This window comes from Drosophila rhopaloa, unplaced genomic scaffold (assembly GCF_018152115.1).
Source record: "Drosophila rhopaloa isolate 14029-0021.01 unplaced genomic scaffold, ASM1815211v1 contig_178, whole genome shotgun sequence".
Lineage (NCBI taxonomy): Eukaryota > Metazoa > Arthropoda > Insecta > Diptera > Drosophilidae > Drosophila > Drosophila rhopaloa.
In genome coordinates, this window is record NW_025335059.1 from 8,510,980 (window position 1) to 8,533,644 (window position 22,665).

At 38.1% G+C, this 22,665-nt stretch overlaps 2 protein-coding genes across 4 annotated transcripts in view; both read right to left on the minus strand.

The window, feature by feature from the left end:
• Nucleotides 1-837: 837 nt before the first annotated feature.
• LOC108050957 lies at nucleotides 838-2,838 on the minus strand. 3 transcript variants are annotated; one of them, XM_017132875.2, is made up of 2 exons: nucleotides 2,156-2,836; nucleotides 838-1,729 (listed from the first exon to the last, which is right to left on the minus strand). In XM_017132875.2, the coding sequence occupies exons 1-2, from the start codon at nucleotides 2,697-2,699 to the stop codon at nucleotides 1,047-1,049; spliced, it is 1,227 nt and encodes a 408-aa protein (XP_016988364.2). In that variant the 5' UTR covers nucleotides 2,700-2,836; the 3' UTR covers nucleotides 838-1,046. The 3 variants fall into 3 exon arrangements, with proteins under 3 accessions (XP_016988364.2, XP_044314807.1, XP_044314808.1); XM_044458872.1 differs by having other exon boundaries at nucleotides 1,429-1,631; nucleotides 2,156-2,838; XM_044458873.1 differs by having other exon boundaries at nucleotides 1,518-1,644; nucleotides 2,156-2,838.
• A 937-nt stretch (nucleotides 2,839-3,775) lies between these two features.
• The window catches only part of LOC108050961 (cardioacceleratory peptide receptor), a 36,360-nt gene continuing 17,470 nt past the window's right edge, over nucleotides 3,776-22,665 (minus strand). The window contains exons 3-7 of the mRNA XM_017132879.2: nucleotides 6,583-6,718; nucleotides 6,323-6,520; nucleotides 5,618-5,878; nucleotides 5,190-5,475; nucleotides 3,776-4,873 (exon numbers count right to left, since the gene is read on the minus strand). Coding sequence (XP_016988368.1) covers nucleotides 4,639-4,873; nucleotides 5,190-5,475; nucleotides 5,618-5,878; nucleotides 6,323-6,520; nucleotides 6,583-6,718 — 1,116 coding nt within the window. The 3' untranslated portion in view covers nucleotides 3,776-4,638. The remainder of the gene's footprint in view (nucleotides 4,874-5,189; nucleotides 5,476-5,617; nucleotides 5,879-6,322; nucleotides 6,521-6,582; nucleotides 6,719-22,665) is intronic.

Genomic DNA, 22,665 nt, shown 5'->3' on the forward strand with positions numbered 1-22,665 from the left:
GTCGGCAACTCTTCAGTCGAGTTTATATGGACCAATGTTGGGCATATTTGCGGTGGGAATGCTTATGCCCTGGGTGGGCGAAAAGGTGAGTTCAAAAAAATCCCCTTAAAAAGTGATTTAGCTTATAGAAATAAAATTATATTGCAGTGCATTTTTGTGGGCAGCATTGCTTCCTTTTTAACCATGGCCTGGATAGCGGTGAATGCTCAAATAGCCAACATTACCGGTTCATTTCGGCATACCAAACTGCCCGTTTCCGTGGAAAATTGTGACTATGACTTCGACAAGAGTCGCTACCTAAACTCCACTTCGGAATAGTGAGTTCGTCTAGTCTACAAATAAATTTCTTTTGACTTAATAACATTTTATTCTTTAGCGAGCCGCATAGTGGATCATCTGTGTACCACATGTCATTTCTATTATACGCCATGATGGGAGCTCTTCTTACCATTATTATTTCAAACTTGGCTACGTTTGTTTTTGGTCGACAGGATATCAAGGATGTGGATGAAAATTTACTGTCTCCAATTCTTCAGCGCTATTTACGAAAGAAGAATTACTACGAAACCGTAGAGCTGAAGAAAGCTAATGATTTGAAGGTCAACGAAAGTTCCGATTAGGGAACTCATAACGATAAGGTCAGCCTGTGTCTATGGTTATATTGGTTATTTTATACCAAACCTTGTTCTAATTGATCTGTATGAATTAATTCTTTCACCTTTTAAATATGTTACCGGTATACATGTTCGGTTTTTAATGTTCCTTTTAGTTAATATAAATTAAAGAGGCTTGTGTATTTGTTTTTGAAGCTAATTATAAATAAATCATAACATTGCATGCAATTTTAATATTTTTTATTGTAATTGGTAAAATGGGGTAAAACTTGAGCACACTTTTTAAGATTATTTTCATAATTTCGACTGTCTGTTGAAACCGCCAGTTGCAAAACATGAAAAGGATTCCAAGTGTACAGGATGCCTTAGCCATGCAGTGCAACTGGCTGACAAATCAGATTTTGTACACAAAATGTAAATAAAAGACTATTCCTATTTGCCATCCACATGATTTGCTCCATATTTTAAACGGCGGACTAACCTCCGCCGGGGCACTGGACAATTGCGGACGTAGGGCGGATAGGTCATGGCTGGAAGGCAGACAATCTGTTCTGGTTGGTTTTTGCTTAAGGAGCGGCATAAGCAGCTCTTGGAAGTCCTTGAAGAAGGCTGAGGCTGAGAGAACCGCCCAGAAATAGACGAAGTGCGACCGGAGAGATCCGGCATGCTGTAAGAAGTGGATCGCCCTCGCAGAACAGGGGTGTTTGTATGTTTCGATGAGGACCTGGAAACTCTTTTGCCTCTTTCAATTGGTTCCTGATTAGTGCAGGACCTGCACATTTGATAAACCAGAGGCGCTTGCTGCTCAGACAATTGATGCTGTGGCGCTTTCGACATTAATTCCCTTGCATCGCCACCTGTGTGTCTCTTCGATAGATCTACGCTGGAACTCCTGCACCGTTGAACCCGTTCATTCTGCACCTCCTTACAGGCGCACTTTCGCTTCCGTTCCCACTCCTGTTTCCGGTCCTTCTCCAAATCCCGTTCCTCCTTGCGTCGTTGTCTGTTCACCTTCACCTGATTGAGAGCTCTGTAGTGCACGGTTTGGTTATCGATGAGCATTTGGGTTACGAACTTGAATTGATTCAAGTTCGTTTCACTCTGAGCACTAATTTCTAAGGGTAAAGGTAAAGCACTTAAGAACAAAACTGTTTTAAACCCATTAAGGTATATTCGAAATTACACAATAAAGGAAGCGAGCTTCGGCAAGTCGAAGTTTTTATACCCTTGCAGATCTTAAAACAAGAAAGCTATGTCGATTTAAATTTAAAAATTCAAAATTGTTAGAAAGTACAATATCTCGGAGTATATGGGTATATGTTATGTCACAAAGTTATAATTTTATTTCGCTTTAATTACGATTGTTTCTATTTATATAAAACAGAAAGAAGACTTTATAGAAAATCATCTAAAGTTTTTAAAAATAATTTGAGAAATTATTTTTTTGACAATATAAATAAACTGACTTATACGGCTTAATAATTGATTTTCTAAAAGATTTAAAGAATAAATTACTCTTTCTTATAAAACCCAGAACTTACTGTTCGTGACATCGCGATGGATTTTGTTGAGCAGCGTTGCCTGCTGCTCCAGCTCCTTGGACAGTCGGTCCATCTTAGTCAAGGACTCCTCGAAGCACTTGGACACCATTCGCTGCACGGCCTCCTGCACCGACTCCAGGACATTGTCGTGAATAATGCTGAAGAAGTCGGCGAAGGATTCCTGCAGTTCGCGATTGGGGTCGTTGTTGGGACTAGATGGCATTTTATCCTTCTGACAATCGTCGCCGGCTGTTTCTCGGCTATTCTTTTTACTCGAACAAACAACGGGGGTCAGCTGGAATCCCACACTTCTGGGGGACGGAGCCTTAGCCCGTGAGGAACTGGATTTGGAAATATTCCTCTGGTGTTTGGGACGTTTGGGAGCGGCGGAGTAGCGGACTTCCGACCGATTGCGGTTCCTTTCGCCGGTTGCTGACGTCACTAAGCGGGCGGAATGGCGATTGTCCTCAGCGGTATAGCCTTTCTTTATAACATCGTAGCCCGACTGTCTAACCGATTTCGTGAAGCAGAAATTTGGAAACATGTCTTTTTTGACGAATTTATGAACTGTAGATTGATTTAAAACTGGCGGTTGATATTCTTTAAATCAAATCTTCGGCTTAGCATTGATGAGAGCTTTTGTTTACGTGGAGTAGTAACTTATTGTCAATTTTCATTTGTTTTGCAATTTTGAGATATTTTTTTAGTTATTAATTTTGAAAGATAAAGCCAATATGCGATGCCAACAAAAATATGTTATTCCCCAATGTGGATAATTAAAATTAAGATAATAGATATTACTGTGCAAAATAAAAACATGTTTTCTATTTGAATACCATTTTATTAGCTATTGCAACAAAATTCATTTATAAAGGCCAATGCAAACAATAAACCAATCAAATCATTAGAAATATTCCTAAGTAAATAATTTGTACTGCGCCATTGTTTACTAATTTGCTAATAGCATTTCAATTAAAAGTTGACAAATAAATTGAAAAATCATAATTGCAAAAATTTTGCATTTGTCCGCTGTATAAAGTAAGCTCCTTAATGGATTTTTCTCCCTCCCTCGAGCACAATGAACCGAATGGGCTTCAGTGAAAAGTATTTCTGCAACAGGACCTGAAATAAATTTATTTGCCGACTGTCCCATCAAGTTTCTATAGTTTCCATCTGCCCACCCAAGCGATTTAATATCAGGAAATGTAGAACGCAAATTCGCAAGGGGTGAAGCCATTCATGAATTTATTCAGCCACAAGACAAACATAAACAGATTCACTGGAAGTTGGCATGGTAAATTTGCCATTTGCAGACAATATAAGTAAATGATATAACCGTTGGGTGTTTGCAGAGCCCACAGAAACCAATATGTTTTTATTGTCTGCCCGGTTTGTCGCTCAATTTATCTGTCATGTTGACTTTCCACAAGTGACGTCAGTAGGGGCCACAGACAATACCACATCATCACAACAATTATATTTGGAGTTAGGGCAAAAGTCGTCCTTATGTCCTTTGTTGAGTGGGGCGAACTAAAAAGGGAAATTTCCAGCGCTTGCCAAGAAAATGAAGGAAAATGCGGGACACTCAAGTCTCTGCCTTTATTTTGCCTTTACACATAATTATGAAATAAATATTATCTTAAACCAAATTGACTACAACGTTATGCTCTATTAACTCTTATGATATACTTATGCTTAATGGGTTTTGGTTTAAGATGCTTGGGCATGTTTATACACCATTAGGAGTGGCTATATATATTTGGATAAGTTGGAATTTAAATGGGCTTAACAGCTAGTTAGGTCTGCAAAGAAATGCATTTTAAATTTCTGGTAAATGTCCGTGAGTCACACATAAATAAAATCAGTCTGTTAAATAGAATAAAACTAAAAGAGCGTCTAAAGTAAGCTTATAAATGGACTGAAACCTAGTCTCTCAGGGGTCTCGCAAAAATGTTTATAATATTAAGATCGATTGCCTTGAAAGTCGCTCCCAGTTTTAATACGTGTCACAGAAAATCGTATAATGGACAATACCAGAGTACCTTTAATAATTTAAAACTTATATAATTAGCTAATAAATGTTTGAATTACGAAAAGCATTTGTTGAAATAATAAATATGCAAAACAATACAAAAGCAACATTTCTGTGACATCTATACGAGGAATTCGTAAATAATTATTACTACTTTTGTAGATTCTTACTATATAATTAGTATTCATAAAAAGTCATACAAATGCCACTCTAGATCATGCATTACTTGAACTATAGGTTTGAAATTCGTACCGTAGACTTGCCATACTTACGACTTAGGACTTACATTTGGCTTTCTCTATGCATGCTACAACTATCGAACTTATTGTCTAAGCCTCTGGTGCATTCACAGGATGGACCCGTTCTCCATTTAAAGGAACTCTGCGTCGCTGAAGGATGTGGGTCCGTGGATCGCGAAAGCGGATCTCTTGCGGGTTGTGTGGGCCAGCTATCATACCTCCGACATGGCCGGCACGGTAACCACCTTGGTGGGTCTTTCGCAGATGACCACTCGGGCATTGGTCTTGTTGGTGGACCTCCGGGAAACGGTTAGCGAGGTGGTCAGCGTCCTCATCGAATCGCAACTGTTGTGCAATCGGCGACCCACTGTGTGGCAGCGGTTCTGCTGCGAGTTGTTGCGGTACGACTTGCAGCAGCAGGTTAACCACTTGAAGGGCGGAAAGCGACTGGCAGATACAAATACAAATAAAATTTAAAAAAAAAGATTTCATGAATACATAAAAAAACGTTTACAATACATCGTTTAAAAATTTTTAAAATTTTTATTTTTTTAGAAACAATCCGTGTGTTAAAATTATGGGTGCTATCAATACTATATTCAAATGAAACTACGGTCCACCCTTCCATATATCGAAGCAACCAAAGTTTGAGTTAAAGAGACTTAAAATTGATGTTAAACTCTCTTAAACGAATGAAACTAGTTCGACTCATAAAGAAATTGAAATTATGGAAACCCTATTGCACATAAAATACTTAACTTACCTCAGAGTGCGAAAGACCTGCGAGGAAAAGAGGCAGTAAATCAGCGGATTGGCTGCCGAATTTAATGGTGCCATGCTCTGGACAAAGGAGGCGATGGCGATAGTGTTTTGCGAGTACGGAATCTGTCCGTAGACTTGGAGCAGATCGAAGACGATGAAGGGCGACCAGCAGATGATGAACATAAACACGATGGTCAGAGTCATCTTGACCGTTTTGACCTTGGCCCGAGGAATGATGCCCCTTGAACTAGCCCGTCTTGCTGGTGCCGCCCCAAATCCAGCACGCTCTGAAAATTATTAAAATTAGGAAAAAAAATAGTAAGCTTTAGAATTCAGTATTATGAAGTTTTTAATATAGGTATAATTTTTCTTGACATAAATTTATGAGTTACATATTATAATAGGGGCATTTTAATGAATGTATCCTACCTGTGGGAACGAATATGGATCCCTTGGCCCAAATCGTCTTCACGATGATTGCATAACAGGCGGAGATGATCAAAGCGGGGACCACAAATAGAGCGGTGGAAACCATACTCATGTACACTTGCCAGGCTAGTGGGGTGCCCAGTTCAATCCAGCACTGCTTCCGTCCCTGGATGAGCCTCTCCTCGTACAACACCAGGATGGGCATCGAAAATAATGCAGAGAGGATCCACGAACCGGCTACCATATGTCGCGCCCTTTTCCCTACAAACAAAAAAGTTATTGTTCATTTTATATTTACAACACCTTAATGTTTTTCTTACTTAAATATGTAACACAAAATTATTTTCAATATTAAAAGAATTATGTAGTTTTTTGATAAGAGTTAAAAAAATAAAGTTGTAATGCGGTAAAGGCATGCAAAATATATATAGCTATAAACAAACCAAAATAAAATGAATTTTCCTAGTATGCTTTTCACTTCTTTACAAAACTAATTTAAACTAATTTTTAATGATTATAAAATCATTGTCACTTTCCCAAATTAAAAAAATCCTCCAGTTAATAGCTTGAAAATCTTATTTTAAAACATTGTTAAACTAAATTTATAAAAATTGCAGAAAGTCTTCAACTAAAGAAACCACAAACAGCGCTTTGGCTAACAACATTTGGCAATTAGAAAACTTTTCCCTCGACGACTTAACTTACACGACGTTGAGAAGTTCATCGGGTGTGTGATGGCGTCGTATCTGTCGATGCTCATGGCCACCAGCACGTAGGTGGATGAGTATGTGACCCACACCTGCGAGAAGCGGATGACCTTGCAGGCCACGTTGCCCGCCCGCCACTCAATTGTGGTGCGCCATATAATGTCCGTTAGCACGTTGAGCAATCCCACGCTCAGATCTGAAAATAATAGACTGGGTATTAGAAATCAGGGAAGAGGAAAAGCCAATCCCCAAACTCACCTGCCCAGGCCAGCTGCTTGATAAAGTAGTTCATCCGCGATTTCCGATTCTTGTTGATGAACATCACAAAAAGTACCGCCGAGTTTCCCACGACGATTGTGGTGAACAGGATCCAGAGAAGTGCAAATTGTGCGGTCTGAAAAAGGAACAGAGTTTGGTCACATTTCATTAAACGCCTATCAAATTCATTGTCAACAAAGTGTTAAGGACGGAAATCTCGCATAAAACTCAATTTAATTCTCCCCAAGCACACACACTCACACTCACGTTGTTTATGGCTCTTTAAATAGCCATAAAAATGATAGAGCTATGAATTCATGGTGGCAGGAGCATTGGGCAGGATGTGCCGGCGGAAGTTTGCTTCTTCCAGTTCAGTACTAACAAGACTAGGACAACACGGCATTCTACACACACAAACACCCGTGGACTCTCACCCACACACTGACATGATGAAAGCCAGACATCCAACGTTATTTCAGCAGGAAATTGCTGCCAAGATGGAGGACTTGCACTTTGAAAAATATTTTTCTTGGTTTTCTTAAAAACAGATAAAAAATGGAAATAAGTTCAGGGGTATTAAAACATTGAAAAATACGAAATTGTAAATAAAACTTTTCCTTTAGTACGCAAACTAGTCGAGTAGCGGCTGATATATAAGCTCTAATTTATAGAATCATGGATTTGTATGCAATAACTAAAATATTTTTGTAAAGTAAATATTCAATACTTCTGTTGTTTTGCATCGAATAATATTGACTGTGCTTTGCTTGTGCAGGAATATTTGTTCTAAAGTATTTTAAAGTGTAATAATAGCAATAAATAGTTAAAGCTGTATTTTCCTGAAGAAAGTGTAATATTACTCAGATTTTTTAATATGACTAATGAACTGCATACCGCATCTTCAATTTTTTCAGCAAATTAAATTTGCTCCTAACGCTTCTCCCAAGACTCACATCCATTGAAGGTAAGTTTGAATTATGGCCTCGGGGTCTTGCAGTCTGACGCCAACACCGATGTTGACGTGGACTTGCCTTAAGGGCAAGCTGAGTAAACTTGTCCCGAAAAAAGTTGAAATCTTGACAGTCTTCGTCCTTGAGGCTGCGCTCAGACCGAAGACGCCCCTCCTTATGCTACAACTTTTTGCCGCCCATACTTGCAGTATTCACTTTTTGGGTTTTTTTTTCGGCCTAAGTGCGAGCTGAATATATATACAAATATTTATATATAGAAATATAAGAAGAGGCGATTCTTTGGCGCCGGGAGCCTTAGACCATTTTGCTGTCTGCCAGTCCATCATGTTGTGCAAATTGGCGCATAAATCAACAAATGAGCAAACGGCTACTTTTACTCATTTTTTACACATCCTGTCTGCCTCGTTTTTCATTATTCACCGGTGTCGCGTTTATTATTAAATGTGGCTGCCTTCATTTGTAAGTAGTAAACATTTTCGTATATTTTCTACCGACTTTGATTTTGATGTTTTACCAGAAAGTGACTTGGCGAGTTTCCTTAAAGCCTTTATCGGCTTGGTGTCCTGAAGTGTTTGCGTTCGGCAGCTCAAGTGCAATTTTCTAGCATGACTTTTGGGAAAGTATATTCGCGCTTGAAGCAAAGTTAAGGCAGTCGGAACTTTTCACGCGTTACAAAACTTTTTCGCATTTGATGTTGGCTCAGCTCCTATTTTTATTAGACACCATTTCTGGGAATACATTTTTCTCACGTTTTGGGACTTTAATTTGTAAAAAGAGATGGCAGATATTTGATTTAACCGATTCAAATATTTTTTGTCTAAAGAAAGAAAAATCGTTAAAATTTTCTATTTAGTTGCCTAGGCTAGGGTTTTGAGGATTCAAAATTTACTCTAACATACGAATAAAATTATTAGAATAATTTATATTTAAAATATTCCCGAAATTCTCTTTAAACGAATGTGGTTACCCCATAATGGTCAATAAAATCGATTTGTGTATAACATTGTTCATGTATTGAAAAAAGATTTTGGGCAGAAAAACTGACAAAAAATGTATAAAATATTTTCTATAGCATATTGACGGGTAGATAATATAATAAGAGTAATAAAAGCCGGCATTCGTTTTACACAACATAACTTTTGTCAGATTTCTTTTAGTCAGATTTATATTTTTATTATGTCCCATGCTGCGGGCGCTATAAAAATGTAATAAATGGCACATTGTAAGCCTTTTTTAATGATCGACCATTTCTGGTTGCCCCTTTTTGCTTACTTTTCTCCCATTTATACGTGTGTGTCTGTGTTGCTTGCCCTTTTTTGGCAAGTCATTATGCCTTTTTCAATTTGGCTTTGCACCTCGAGGAAATTGCTTTTTTGCTGCGAGAACATTAAAAGTGCGAAATTTAATTTCAACCAAAGGAAAAAGAGTTCAGCGCATAAGCCAAAGGCACACGGTAAAGGATAAGACCGCAAAAAGGATAAGAAAGAAGATTTCGACCCGCCACAACAACCGTAAATCCTCATTAAAAGGCAATCCTTGCAGAGCACCTGTTGCATTGGAGCAACTTCATCTGCCGCAAACTATTATGTCTGATTATTAAGTGGGACAGCCATAACAATAGCAGCCACTTGGCAGTCGAGAGCCACGCGCTGCGAAACGGTGGTATCCGTTTTCCTTAACCCTTAATGTTCCATCCGTTAACCCCCATTTCTAAGCGACTTTAAGTGCACTTTGTGCGGCTTTGGGACTCGTGGCTTTAATCCCACTAAATCGCCCGTGCTGACAAATTCCAACCACTGCCCGCGGATCGTAAAATGCAGCAACAAAGACAAATGGGTGGCCACAAACAAAGGCAATGGGAAATTAATTTCATTTCACAAGAAAAGGACTTCTCCCGCCCTTCCTTATTGTTGCAGTTGTAGCAGCTGCGGTTATAAATCAGTCCTTGTAGCTATGTTCGCGGCAGGCCCTCCCAGAAAACTATAGTGTGTTCTGTGAACTCAGTTGGACTTAGAGAAGGTCGCTAAAATATACGCTGTACTGATTTAAATGTTATTCTATTAAACACCATTATGTGCATAAAAATAAAAAACTGTTAGTCTACAACTATAAATATATAATTTTTCATTGAAATGTAGTTTTATTCTGAATTATTAAAAATTGCTTTTAAATTATTTGCATAAAGCAGATTTAGAGGAATTAAAAATAAAATAACTAACAAAAAGAAAATAAATAATTTATTAATAATATACAAATACATTAATTAAGAAATATATTAGTTTGGCTGATTACTTAAATCCATTTAATATCGAATAAGGCTACAACGATAGCTAGTCTTTTTTTATAGGATATCAACTTTTATTTTCGTTGCTCATATTTGAAAAGCATCCGAGCTAAGGACGCGAAGCATATGGCTTTCGGTCACATTGTGGACTTGTTGTTTCTTTGTTGGCTTAAGTTTTTACGTATGTAGTTCCATCTGTGTTTTTGAGTGTGTGTTTGTGTGGCTATGTGTTTGCCTGTGTGGAAATGTATTTTGTTTGGCTGCTTGTTTGTTTTCGTTTCTTTCGCACTTTTCAGGGCATTCATTAATAGCGATTACATTGTGCTTGAGTGCTCTGGCTCCGAAGAAGTTGCATAAAGTAAAAGTTAAATTCCATATTACGTATACGCAGCGTGCTGAGCCGGCAAATGGTCAGATAAAAAGCATTAGCAGAAACTTTTGCAGCAAGGTCAACGAACTCTGCCAAGCCGAAGCAGATTGTCCAGTTGGCCTGACACACGGACACTCGCTTAGCTATAAAAATTCATATATACATATATATACTTGAGCTGGTAGGATATGAGAGCGTATTATTTTGGCATAAAAACATGCATTTGGGTCAAGCCGAGCACATCAATCATGGTTTTTATAGTGGTTCGTGTGGCTTTTCAGCCACAATGGTTAGTCGCTGCCGTTTTATGAACCGTCCAATAACCAAAGCCGGCCAAAGTCACAGGGAGGACCCCGAAAGACTGCGCTTTAATTCTCCTAATGGCCAAACATTTTGTCATCAACGGCCTAAATCATCCCCTCTTGGCGTGCATATTTAGCGTTGATGTTGACACAAATTGAAATTAATAAAAGCCCGGCACTACGGCCAAAACGAGCTGTGTGTAAAACGCTGTTGACAAACTGTTGAGTGGGAATTCGGGTGCGTGGGAGTGGAAATATGAAAAATGACCAAAGATTTGCCAACATAATTGTGGTCAGTTATGAACGCGTAGAGCGGAGAGCTAATAAAGACCAACTGGCCGATATAATGGATGTTAAACTGCTTTCAGGACTTATCCTCAACTATCTGATTGTCAACTCGACTTAAGCGAAATATATTTCTCCAGGGCAAATGACAGATTAGTAGAATGAGTTTCAGCAATCTTCTTTCCCCCACTGACAACTGACCTACTAAGCGAGTCGATATATTTTGGCCAAAAAAAAATATAAAGATCCTAAGGCCAAGCCTCAAATTGTTTCGCTAGTGACTCGTAAATTTTGGGTTCAACAAAATCCATTAATCAAATGAGTCGAACATAAATTAAGCTAGTTGGTCCGAAGATGGCCATAAAAGAAACGTATAGATAGGCCAGTGGACTGTTGTTGCAATGCAAATGTCTCCAGTTTATAAATAAATTAAAAGACCAAACATAAATATGAGTTGAAATGGACTGATGTTTAGATAACCTCAGCAAAGGCCGAATTAAGTGTAGGCCAAAAAACAGCCATAGCAGGAAAAGTCAGTCCTGATGACCAGGCAGAAAGAAAACAAAGGCAAGGTTGTATTACACTGAGATAAACTTTTAGATGGAAATGGATTGAACGAAAAAAATTAATTTAATTTTTTTTTTAAGTCAAATTAAGATGGGATGGAAATTATTTCAATTGAAAATATTTTTGTTGTATATTTTTTGGAGACCCAGAATTGTTGCTTAAATATTCCAAAACTTTTTAAGCTATACAAATTTCACTGGTGGTTTTCCAAATACATTTTCTTGTGTGCAAAATTGTTAACAAGAGGCAAACAGACAAACAATAAATACAAGCACGCGCCTAGAACTATGCAAAACAAATTACACCCTGCCCCCGGGCGAGAAATAGGATGTGGAGAATCTGCTGCGGTTGGCGGAAGTTATGGCCAAAATGCCTGTGTGTGTATATATATTTTGTATGTGAATGCCGGTCAATTTGCATAAACAACATAGGCATTTGTGATACGTACCAAAAGTCAAGTCAAGCATAAATTTGAATATTTTTCCCAGCCATTTACCGCTTGAGCTGGGTTCCCTTGGGCCCGGCGATAATTAACACATAAGCATCAGACACATGTCCTGCCGCTCCCCACTATACGTATCCTTTTCTGGTTATCGCCATCGTCTGGCAAATGAGCTGGGGGACAGGGCATTAAGTAGCCATGCCAAATCGTTTTATTTGTGTGGTCAGCAGATAAGTTGACAGGCAACTGGGCGTCGAAAGTGAAGCCAGATTTTAACTAGACACTGCCTGTCAGTCACTAAGTAAGCGCTTTGATATGCGCTCGCCGACAACTTGATTTGGGTATTGTCATAGATTGGTCTTTGTCTGACGGACTCACGGTGAATTATTGTTATTTCAGATTTGTTTATACATTTAAGGCACTCTTCACAATAGTTGATTATGTTGCAATTCTAAACGATACGATTTCTTTGGCTTTAATACGAGATTGGCTTATACTTTAATACCATTCATTTTCATTATTTATTTTGTAAAAATCATATTTCGAAAGAACATAGATTTTTCATGAATATTTTCGCAAAATGTATTATCCATTAGGCGTTCTCAGTCAATTAAAAAAGAAGTAGAAATTATGCAAGACTACACTTTTAAATAGGTAAAAACTTGTTCACTGCTAAAAACTTTTTAGCCAAAAGCACAACTCACCTAATGCCCATAGACATCATTAGAAGACTGTTGTCTAACTTTGAGTGAACTTTCCCTGCGCAATAGAAACCCAAAAAGACTAAGCAAAATACAAACTTTCAACTACAAAGTTCGAACCAACATTTGCTTAAAGCTAGTCGAAAAGTGAAGAGGCAGAAGACAAACTAAAATGTAAGTGTGTACTGTTGATGTATCGGCTTTAACTCAAAATACCATTTGCCCCCTTCCGCCGCAGGAATGCGACGAATTTAATTAACTTTCATTTACCCAACGACAGCTGCACCTAGCGATTAACGAAAAGACAAGCTTCGAGGGCCGACAAAGTCCAGCAAGACCTATCGAGCGCTAAGTAAACTTTTTCTTAATTTAAAATTCCACAACTGGCACTTGTCAAAGGAGCGACGTGAGGAGCAGGATGCCGGAAATGCAGCAGCTCCATGAGGAAGCAGATCGGACAAGTTGGCAAAGTCGGTCGACTGTCTGACGTGGAAGGCTACTGCCTGGCAGGCAGTCAAGAGCTCCGGAGTCCAGAGTCCGCCGTCCGGAGGACATTCGACCAACAACTAGTCGCCAGAGTTGTTATTTCTGATTTTGTTGCTTCTGCAGTTTACAGATTTGTTCCTTTTTGTTATTTTTCCGCTTTTTTCACACCGTTCGGAGTGTGTATATACTACACATTCTATATGCTCAAGCAGCACTTGGCGGCTGGCTTTAATTTCATTTAAAGTAAGACCTGATTTTCCTGCGTTTTTCTCGTTGTCGGAGGTGCCAAGTCAAAGTAATTTTACGTGTAAATGAAAAGTGTTGGCATGTTCGGTCATGCAAATTGCTGTGGTTGTTGTCGTTGAGGGACTAGCAAATAAAGTTAGAGAGCAATGGTAGTGAGAAGATGTTGGTGCAGACTTTATTACCAGCTTGTGTAACATATTCGTCGGGTAAACCACATACAATTTGTGTTATTTGTAAAGTAATTAAACATAATTTATGAATACAATTTGAAAAATAATGCAATTGAAATTTCATACAAATCATTTGATTGTTTATATATTGTTTATCAGCTTGTATGGGTCTTTGTTAAAAACTATACATGCTTTTATAAATCTTTTGGCTATAAAATGACTTAACAATAAACAAATTTTGATAAGAGCAATATGGAAAATGTTCGCAAAAATATATTGAGTTTATATTAACTGTTCCATTAATTCTTACTTACTTACTGCAGGTCCAAGACAAGTTATTCACAAAAAAAATTAATTATGGTATTCATCATAATATGAAAATATAATCTAAACTGGGTATTAGAGCATGTTTATAGCTTCGCTATAAAAAGTGAAATGCGAGTCAAATGCAACAGTAAATGACTAACTATATATGTGTGTGTGAACCGGCATTATAAAGTGCTTTGTGTCAAAGGCAAAAATGCATGGCGTATACGTGATGTGCAAGCAAATGCAAGCACGCACTTAATCATTTATTCACACATACTCACACACACACACTGGAACACACACATTATCGGATAATGTCTCTGTATTTGTGTGTGTTACATTTGACATTGCTCACGTAGAAAACGAAAGCAGGACGAGACTTTTACACGCCTTGGTGGATTCCTGCTTTTAAGTTTACTCGATCTGCTTTAGTGGAAACTGCAAATACTATAAAAGCGAATTATGTGTCGAGTAAGGAAAGAAAGTATCCCATAAAATTGTTTTTATGTATGGTTTTTAACGAAAATGAAACAAATAGATTATACCTATTGAATACTTAAGTGTTAAACAAACTTCAAATTTCGTTTACTGTGTTTGTTATTATTTATTACATACATGTTAATAATGAAATAAAAAACTTTGTTATTGCTATCCTTTTTTTCAATTTCAATAAGTTCCAAAATGACAAAGACTATTTAAATTTAATAAATTATAAATGTTAATGCAAATTATTCAATAGTTTTAACAAATTCATGATTTGATATAGCTTAAGCAAGAATTTCCAGAGAATTACGTGAGTTGTAAATAAAGCTGCTAATCAATTTTGTATAGGGGTTTCGCCCGATAAATCAAAAGGAATATTACAAGATGTAAACACACGGAAGCTGTTTGCCATCTCTCGACATCGCCGTCGTTCAACCTGCGAATGACAGAGCCAATTGGAAAGTGTCGGGTGAGAAGGAGGATGTTTGTGCCAATTTCATCGAAATTGCGTAAATGACGTGGCCCATCGACTGCAACGCCACAATCTTCGCCACCCCCCCTATGGACACCTCCCAAAAAACATCGTGTCTTGCCACTTTGATGCTTTTTTGGCGTACAATTTCCCGTCCTTTGATGTGGCATTTTTGGTCTCCCTCGCGATGGCGTAAGAAATTGTGTTCTTTTATAGGTGTGTCTGCCCGCCGTCAGACATATGCAACCCCTCGCTTAAGTATATTTTAAGCAAAAACCCAAAGAAATTCTTGGAATTTCGTAAGTGAATTTCAATTGAAACCTAATTTTACGGGAGGGAACGTTTTCGTGTTTTGTTTAGATCTGGTAAATTTAGTGCGCCCTAAATAATGCAATGAAGGTCAATTCTTAAAGGTCTTCCCTTACTTTGTGTTTGGAACAATAAAGATGTCTACATTTCGAGCTTCTGTATGTGGCATTCACTTAATTAACACAAAAATGCCTTGGTTTACCAGCACAACAAAAAACAAAACTTGAACATTTTGTTTTAAGTTCAAATGTTTTTTTTTTTTTTTTTAAACTCAAAAACTTTAATAGCTTTTGAAATATGAATGAAATAAATATTTTTCTCTGTTTATAAACATCCTTCAAAGTCATTTAATTTAATTTAATTTAAGGCCCCACACAATGAATTGCATACTTTGGTGCGTTGTGAGATGTTGACCTAGTTGTACTTCCCAGGCTATGTAAATAGCTCATTCTCAGCCGGGGGATATACCCATCTCTCTTTCTTCATTCCACTTTTACTTTCTACTTTCTATTTCTCTCACTCTCTCTTCCTGCTGACACTTTTTGTGACGCTGACGCACTTTAAGTATTTACTGAGCATAATTTCGCTGCTGGTTTGTCGCCTTTTGCATTCTCTCATTAAGCGCATTTCGCGCACTTCCACAAAACCAGCTGGCGATGGAGCTGAAGATGAATGTTCTCCGCTCCGGGGACTTCCCCTTTGCATGCAGCTTAGTGTCGTAAAACTCCAAACATTCTACTGCAATTATCTGGCCTGGGGGTCATCGGGTCCCTTAGGCGCGGATTTCAGCGCTTTTACGATTTGCATAATTTACACAATCGTCTTTTTTTGGCTGCTCTAATTTTTTTTACAGTTTTTTAAGTGCCACCCCATCATCCTTTTTGTAATTTTTTGTAGTCGTAGCCCGAATGCACTCGTGTGTTTCGTATTACTTCCCCAGCTTATTTGGGTTACCGCCTTGCATTGCTCATACGCAGTGTGGCCACCAAGCAGCAGGAGCGGTGGCAGTAAAGCTGTAATTGACTTGGGCTATGTAAAATTTATTGTGTGCACCAGCTCTGGCTGCTTATGCATGCAAATTGTAATGATGCGAAAATGTAGTTGCGGGTTTTCCCTATGAGGAAAACCCCCACGCTTTTCCATTCGCACTTTGAGATAGATGCTGGATGTCGACAGTTTTTGTATTGCGGGCTGTCAACTGAAGTGAGTGGCATTTTGCTGCTTATGAAAATGAAATTAAATTTTTTTGTGGAGTGGCACAGTGATACGCGCAGCAGACAGTCACGCCCCATTGTTCTGGCTCTTATCGCCGCAGCTTATTGTTGCACAAAATGTCTCTTGATGTCAGTCATTAGGTCCACTTCCGGAGTATGATTATAATGCTTGGTGGGAAAATGGGAAATAAGGCACAAGGATATGTGTGCACTTATCTGTTATGATGAATGCGGGTCTGCTTTTGCGACCTCCGTCTGTCCGTTTCTTTTGTGATATTGTTTTGGGTATACTATTGTTTTTCTAAGAATACAATTCCCATCGCAAAAAACAAATACAGTTGAGATTCCATAACTTAAGATTTTATGAGACAATTTGGGTGGTCAGAAGGTGACCAGGTGTCAGAAAGTGACAAAGGTGGTCATTATTTTCCTTATAATGTGTAAAGTTTTTGTTATAATTGCTTAAGCTTCTTTCTAATTTGTGGTAGTCTTAAATAACTCAAACGCAATTCTTGGAAACTTTTAAGAATTACTTCATATTTGGAAGGCAGTTTAAAGTCAGTCCTGAAGTGATATTTTAGCCACAGCCAATTATAAAATTTAAAATGTACAATAATTATTTAATAATTATTCAATATTAAAATTTTGTACAGTTTTTAACGATGCCTTTACTTAAGAAGGTCTTTTAAAATGATATGCTTAATTTTGGAGTGGCGTTTTGGAAGTTGTACTGTACTAAAAACAAAACACACATTTGTCAGCATTTGGCAATCTGGAGCAGGAATGGCCCTGGGCTTTTGTTTGCGACTCGCTGATTGCAGAAATGCTTGCGACTGGGAGTCATGGAAAACAAACAGCAGCTTGAAATCGATGCCGGCGGGTGGGTGAATCAGTGAATCAGATGAAGCTCCCAAAAACCGCCTTAGCACAGCAGGGAAAACAAATCAATTAGACGTTAAAAAGGAAGCACAAATAGCAGCAAGCACCTAAGCAAAACCCATATGTGGATTGGATTGGTTTCCCCACTGTTGTTTACTTCGATTTCAGTGATGGCGATCTCCCACGACGACGCCCACTTAATGGTTATCAGTTGGTTGGAACGCTATTAACGCCATGTTGATTTATTGCAATTTAATTTGGTTTCAATTTGGGGTTTTCGCCTCGGCAGCAAGTATTTTATTTCACAAATTATGTGCAGACACGACCGGGGCGTAGCTTTGGATTTGCCAGACTTGGGCGTTTTAGTCCTGTGGTTATTTATAGCAGTTAACTCACCCAGGAGGACAGCCTCAAAGATTGATTAAGGACAGTAAAAAAGTTTTCCAGGCTCTAAGACATTACATTTTTACATTTTTATTTGATTTTTACGGTTCATGAAGAGCATGAAGAATTCTTTGTAATAAAAACTTCGTAACAGTTTTGAGTGCTTTCCCCAAAACTGAAGCCTTTTGGCTTTTCTATTATTTCCAGCTCTTTGCTTCCTCTTTGGCGTATTTCCCTGAAAATATACATAGCTCATATGTAGATGCGTTTTACTCTTTTATAACAAATCGTTAAAGGCAAGCCTCGGCCAGAATTTATCGATTCGCTGTTTAATATTTGGCTATAAATGTCAACCCTTGTTGGGGGAGCTGGGTGGAAAAACTTTTCGGAGCAGGCTCCCCTTTTAATTGTTGCGCCGAGTTCAAAGTTCGAGCGTGACAAATAAACCAACAATTAACTTGAAGACTCATTAAGTCAACTCCTTATCCTTCCATCCTTCCACCCTCGTTGTGTTCTGGAAAATATTTGTGAAATTAACACTTTCATTGTTTCGCATAAGTTTATAGCCAATGACGAGCTGGCTCAAATTCTCGGAGACTTTGGAGCCGTGCGGGCAAATTAAAACAATTAGTTGGCTGAAGATGCTTATTGATTTTGCTGGTCAAGTGACACTTTGGGGAATTTGAACAGTCTTTTAGAAAATTTCACCATTAAAAGTGGGTCCAATGAACCTAATATTGAGTCTGAGATCTGAACTATTTGCTGACAGAGAAATTCGGTGTGGGCGAACGCTCGATGAGCTGCCAGAAATCAGCGAAGCTGAAATGTCAACAAACCAGTCCTGCGGCCTCATTACGGTTAGATTAAAGTGGCGGAAGTGCATTGACTTTCAATGCCAAATGAAATAAAATTCTCATATTTTATCAAAAAGAAAAGGAGGACGGGAAAAACTCACTGAGAGAAGAGTAAAGAAACTTCATTCGGTGCACGGTCAATAATATTTAAACATAAATTTAATTTTTATTTATTCCTTTACTTGCTTTTATTATTAAAATATTAATTTATTAATATTAATTTTATTCAAATATCATAGGGTATTAAACGAATATATGAGTACTACAAATTTTTAGTCACAGTGTACTATGTTTATTTGAGATTAAGCTATGTTAATGTTTGCGATAAAATTATGTACAAGCTCTTGAGCGCACAAAATATAATGCTTTTGTATTTATGCGACTCGAGTTAACAAATACGTTGAGCAATTTTGCCTTCTACATTCAATTTGTATACTTCTTTTCTCATTTCTTTGGTTTTCTCTCACTGCATCTGCCACTGGTTATTCTCGGTGGCAACAAATCCTTATAAATCGCTATGACACATCCAACTAACAGGAGACGTGCCAGATAAAACTCTTGTCAAAACTTGTTTTATGGGCTGGGCCCAAGGATTCGAAGAGGACGCAGAGCAAACGGCAGAAGTCATCAAGGACCTGCGGCCATCCTGGCAGCCTTAATAAAATTGATGTTGGAACGGCCACAGTGGTCAGTAGCGCTGGCCAATGGGCAAATAATGTTGTTAACTCATTTTTAGCCAAGTAAGCGCCGTCCGGTCCCCATGGTCACATTTGAGGCCAGCTCGTTGGCCACTCAAGCACTTGATGGCCTTGTGGGCATTTTGTTTTGTCAACAGAGTGTAATTAAGCCCAGCCACGCGTGTCAGCCGCCTGAAATTATGCTTTAATTTGCGTTAAAGCTCGGCAAGTGTAATTACACCTCAAATTCGAGCCAAAAAGCAGTTCGCACATATGTTTACATACTGGCTCGAGGGCTGGGCAAATACTCGATGCTGGGTACCATAAACAAGCAGCTCAGCTGAGCTCCAGTCCTTGGGTAAATTTATTCTCGCAAGCCGCTTAGTGTTGTAATTTTGCAAAACTGCCCAAAGCACTCGACAAAGGCAAATTAAATTGCTAAAAAGCGGGAAAATGGTAAAAGTGGGTGGTGGAAAAAAAAGGGGGAAATCACACTTGCAGCTCAGTCAGTCAGTTAATGATGCCGTTTTGTGGCCACTAAGTGTTTAACCTTCCAGATTCTGAAACAGGTTCTGAACCCAGACGCAGACAAGGACATGTGTCCCATATTTTACATGCGTCAAGTCTCGCCTTTCCGCTCCCTGCACATGCTTAATTTTCCTTGGCAAATAAGCTTAAGACACATTTTTACGCCAGATTAATGAGTTCATGGAATCGACGCGCTTTCGCAGAATAATATTTGGCAAAGCTAAGAAAATTGCGGTGTGTGCGAAAATTTCCCTTGCAGGCAATCCTTTTAAAAGATTACATTTTTAGTGCTTTAATGTGTAAAAAAATCGGATTTTAAGGATACTCTTAGAATTCATTTTAATTAAGTCTAATGATAAGATTGGATATAAATGGGAAAACATTTTAAATATGCTTAAACAAAGTTGAAGTCGATCTAGGTGGTCGCTCGAAAAATGTAGTCACTCATTACTAGTTTAAATATTGTCCACCACTCTATTTTTACCCACCCACTTTTCCTTTGAAGGCCATTATAGCCAATATTATTATATTGACAGCTGTTTGACTTTTATCAGCATGTAAACAGGCAGTGTTTTTCTTTTTTCAAATATTTGCTCTGTCACCCTAGAAAATGCCAATTAATTTTGGCCTTTGATGGTCAATTTAGCCAGTACACCAGGGTCACCATTGTTGTAGCTAAATTGTGTAATATTAATATATGCGTTATACCCAGCGACCACATGAGGTCCGGGCTAAAATTAGATTTAGTGCCACTAGGAAAATCTGAAACGTGGGTGCCTTGAAGTAGCGAAAGTCTCATTAGAGCATATGTAATTATGGAGTAATAAGCTGAGACGCGATGTGTGAAGGATAAACCAAGGACTATTCGCAGCTGTAATATTTACCTCCCACGCGTACGAGTCTCCCTCAATGGCCAAACAAAATGTGCGGCTGCATAATATGCTATCGTTTCCTCCGGCTAACAAACATACATAAAATCGCACAATGTTGTCGATTCTTTCAGGAAAAGTCGCTTTCAGTCGGAAAATTCGTTCGATTCCGTTTATTTGCGTCGTCTAATGCCCCCAGATCCGTTTCTCGCTTATTGGACAGCAGTGCGCAGTTGGTCATGGTCAACGTCACAGCAGTGTGACATTGGGTCAACCTCCCAGTTCCCAGCCCTCAATACAGTAGTAATTGGCATATCTGTGCCAAGCGGTCTTAATGTCCGTCCGGCCCTTCATCTTTAAGGTGAGACATCAACAAGGATGCCGAATTCAGTTAGCAACTTAAACATGATTTAATAGTGATAACAGGGGATTTCGCAAGTTTTTTGGAATAGAAAAAGCAATCACAAGAGTGCCACGGATGACCGCCGGTCAGGCCAAATCCTCAACTAAGCCATTTGAATTGCAAATCATATGAGACCCCTTTATGCCTGGGGTCCAGCATCCACACACACATTCGGGACTCTCACGGCATTAAGGAAAATATTGCCAGTTCAGCGACCTTTTTGTGCCAACATTTTGTTATCGCTTTTATCTCTTTTTTCTGACGCCTTCTGTGTGACAGATTACCAAAAGCAACTTTCGTTTTGAAGTCTATCAAACCAATGTAAAATAAATATATTTTTTTTCATATACTGCTGTTGGTGACGGCTTGTTAAAAGGGGTGTTAAAAATAAATCCGAAAATAAATATTTTTGCTTTAAAATAAGGCTTGGGTCTTTCTGTTTAGGTAGATTTTAAAAAGGATTTATTTAATTATGTGTTTTCATTTAAAATTCGCTTATAAATGATAATATCATTTTGATATATTCAATTTATATAATCATTTTTACAATATCTATTTAAGGTTTTAAAATAAATATTATTTTAAAAGTTTCAAGTGGCCTCCTATAGATTTAGATGCTTAAAGCCGATTTTTTACTGATAGCAGGGGATATTCACATATTTTAATAAATGTAATTATTAATTATAAATAGAGGAAATGTCATATATTATTTTTTTATAATTTATTACTGTGTTGTTTGAAAACTCTATATATATTCAAATGTATTTTTCATAGCTAGAAAACATGAATATAATATTTGCTATTTCCAGACCCAACCACGAAAACATCAAATCAATAAGACTTCGCCACCATGAGATTATTGTAACATTGGTTTCGCAGGCAAGGATACAAAACCCTTGACATCGCTCTTTGTCAAACGAAACGCCATATGGTGTGGCGGCATCCGAAGCCCAGCCTGCGTTCTTGTCTCCGCTTTTCCGTGGTCCTGGAAAGGACTCATTTAAATAAGCCCGAATTTATGGTGCTTATATAGGCACGCACACTCTTTGAGTGATTGGAGCGTTTAAACTTGGCTGTTGGGTGCCTGGAAATTGGCTCGGTCGAGGGCTACTTCCGTTCCAACAATGGTGTGATTTATACGATGGGGCGTATGGAAATTTCATTACATTCATGGCGTGCATTTTATGGCAGCCGAAAGAGAAACGAACGGAAGTTTAGTTTAATCGAAGTTGTTGTCACGATCTGCTGGGCCCTCTGATTGATTGCCCCTCATTGATAAAGAATGTTCTTTCGCATCCCTTGCAAATATGCAAATCATTTTCTCCAGGCAAAAAAACTTTGCCTGTTCGTAAATTTTTCTTAATTTCCAGTTGGCAAATGACATTTGGCGTTTTATTGTTTGTCGTTGTTGGTTTGCTGGATTGTCAGCTTGAAATGAAGTTTGCTCAGTTAGCTGCTTTTTCATTGCGAAAAAGGAAAACTGTAGCAAATTGAAAAAATTCTACCATCAAGCAACAAGCGTCGACAGCTGTGACTTTGTGACCCTTTCTTCTCAGTTATCTTTTGTTTGATTTCGACAAGGAGCTACAAAAAATCCTGGAGCTTTGGTCCAAAAAGGTAGTTTTTTACTGGAAGAGAAATGCACTGAGGGAAGTGGTTTCTATAATCAAGTGAATTTTTCTAAACTTGTTTAATATTAAAACAGAAAACAATAATTTGTACTGTGTAGAAATTTATTCAGTACGTTTCTTTAATAATTAAGATAAATAAACAAAATACAAAATGTTCGTCAATAATTCTGTTGATTTTTTTTTGCAGTGAGTCGATTAAATTGGAAATCATAGCATACAGCTGCTTCTTTCAAACAGAATAAAAAAA

Coding starts and splice junctions, on each gene's coding strand:
- LOC108050957 (XM_017132875.2), bottom strand. CDS start 2,699: ATGTTTCCAAATTTCTGCTTCACGAAATCGGTTAGACAGTCGGGCTAC. Junction 1,730..2,155: donor CCATCGCGATGTCACGAACA/GTAAGTTCTGGG, acceptor CTTTACCCTTAG/AAATTAGTGCTCAGAGTGAA.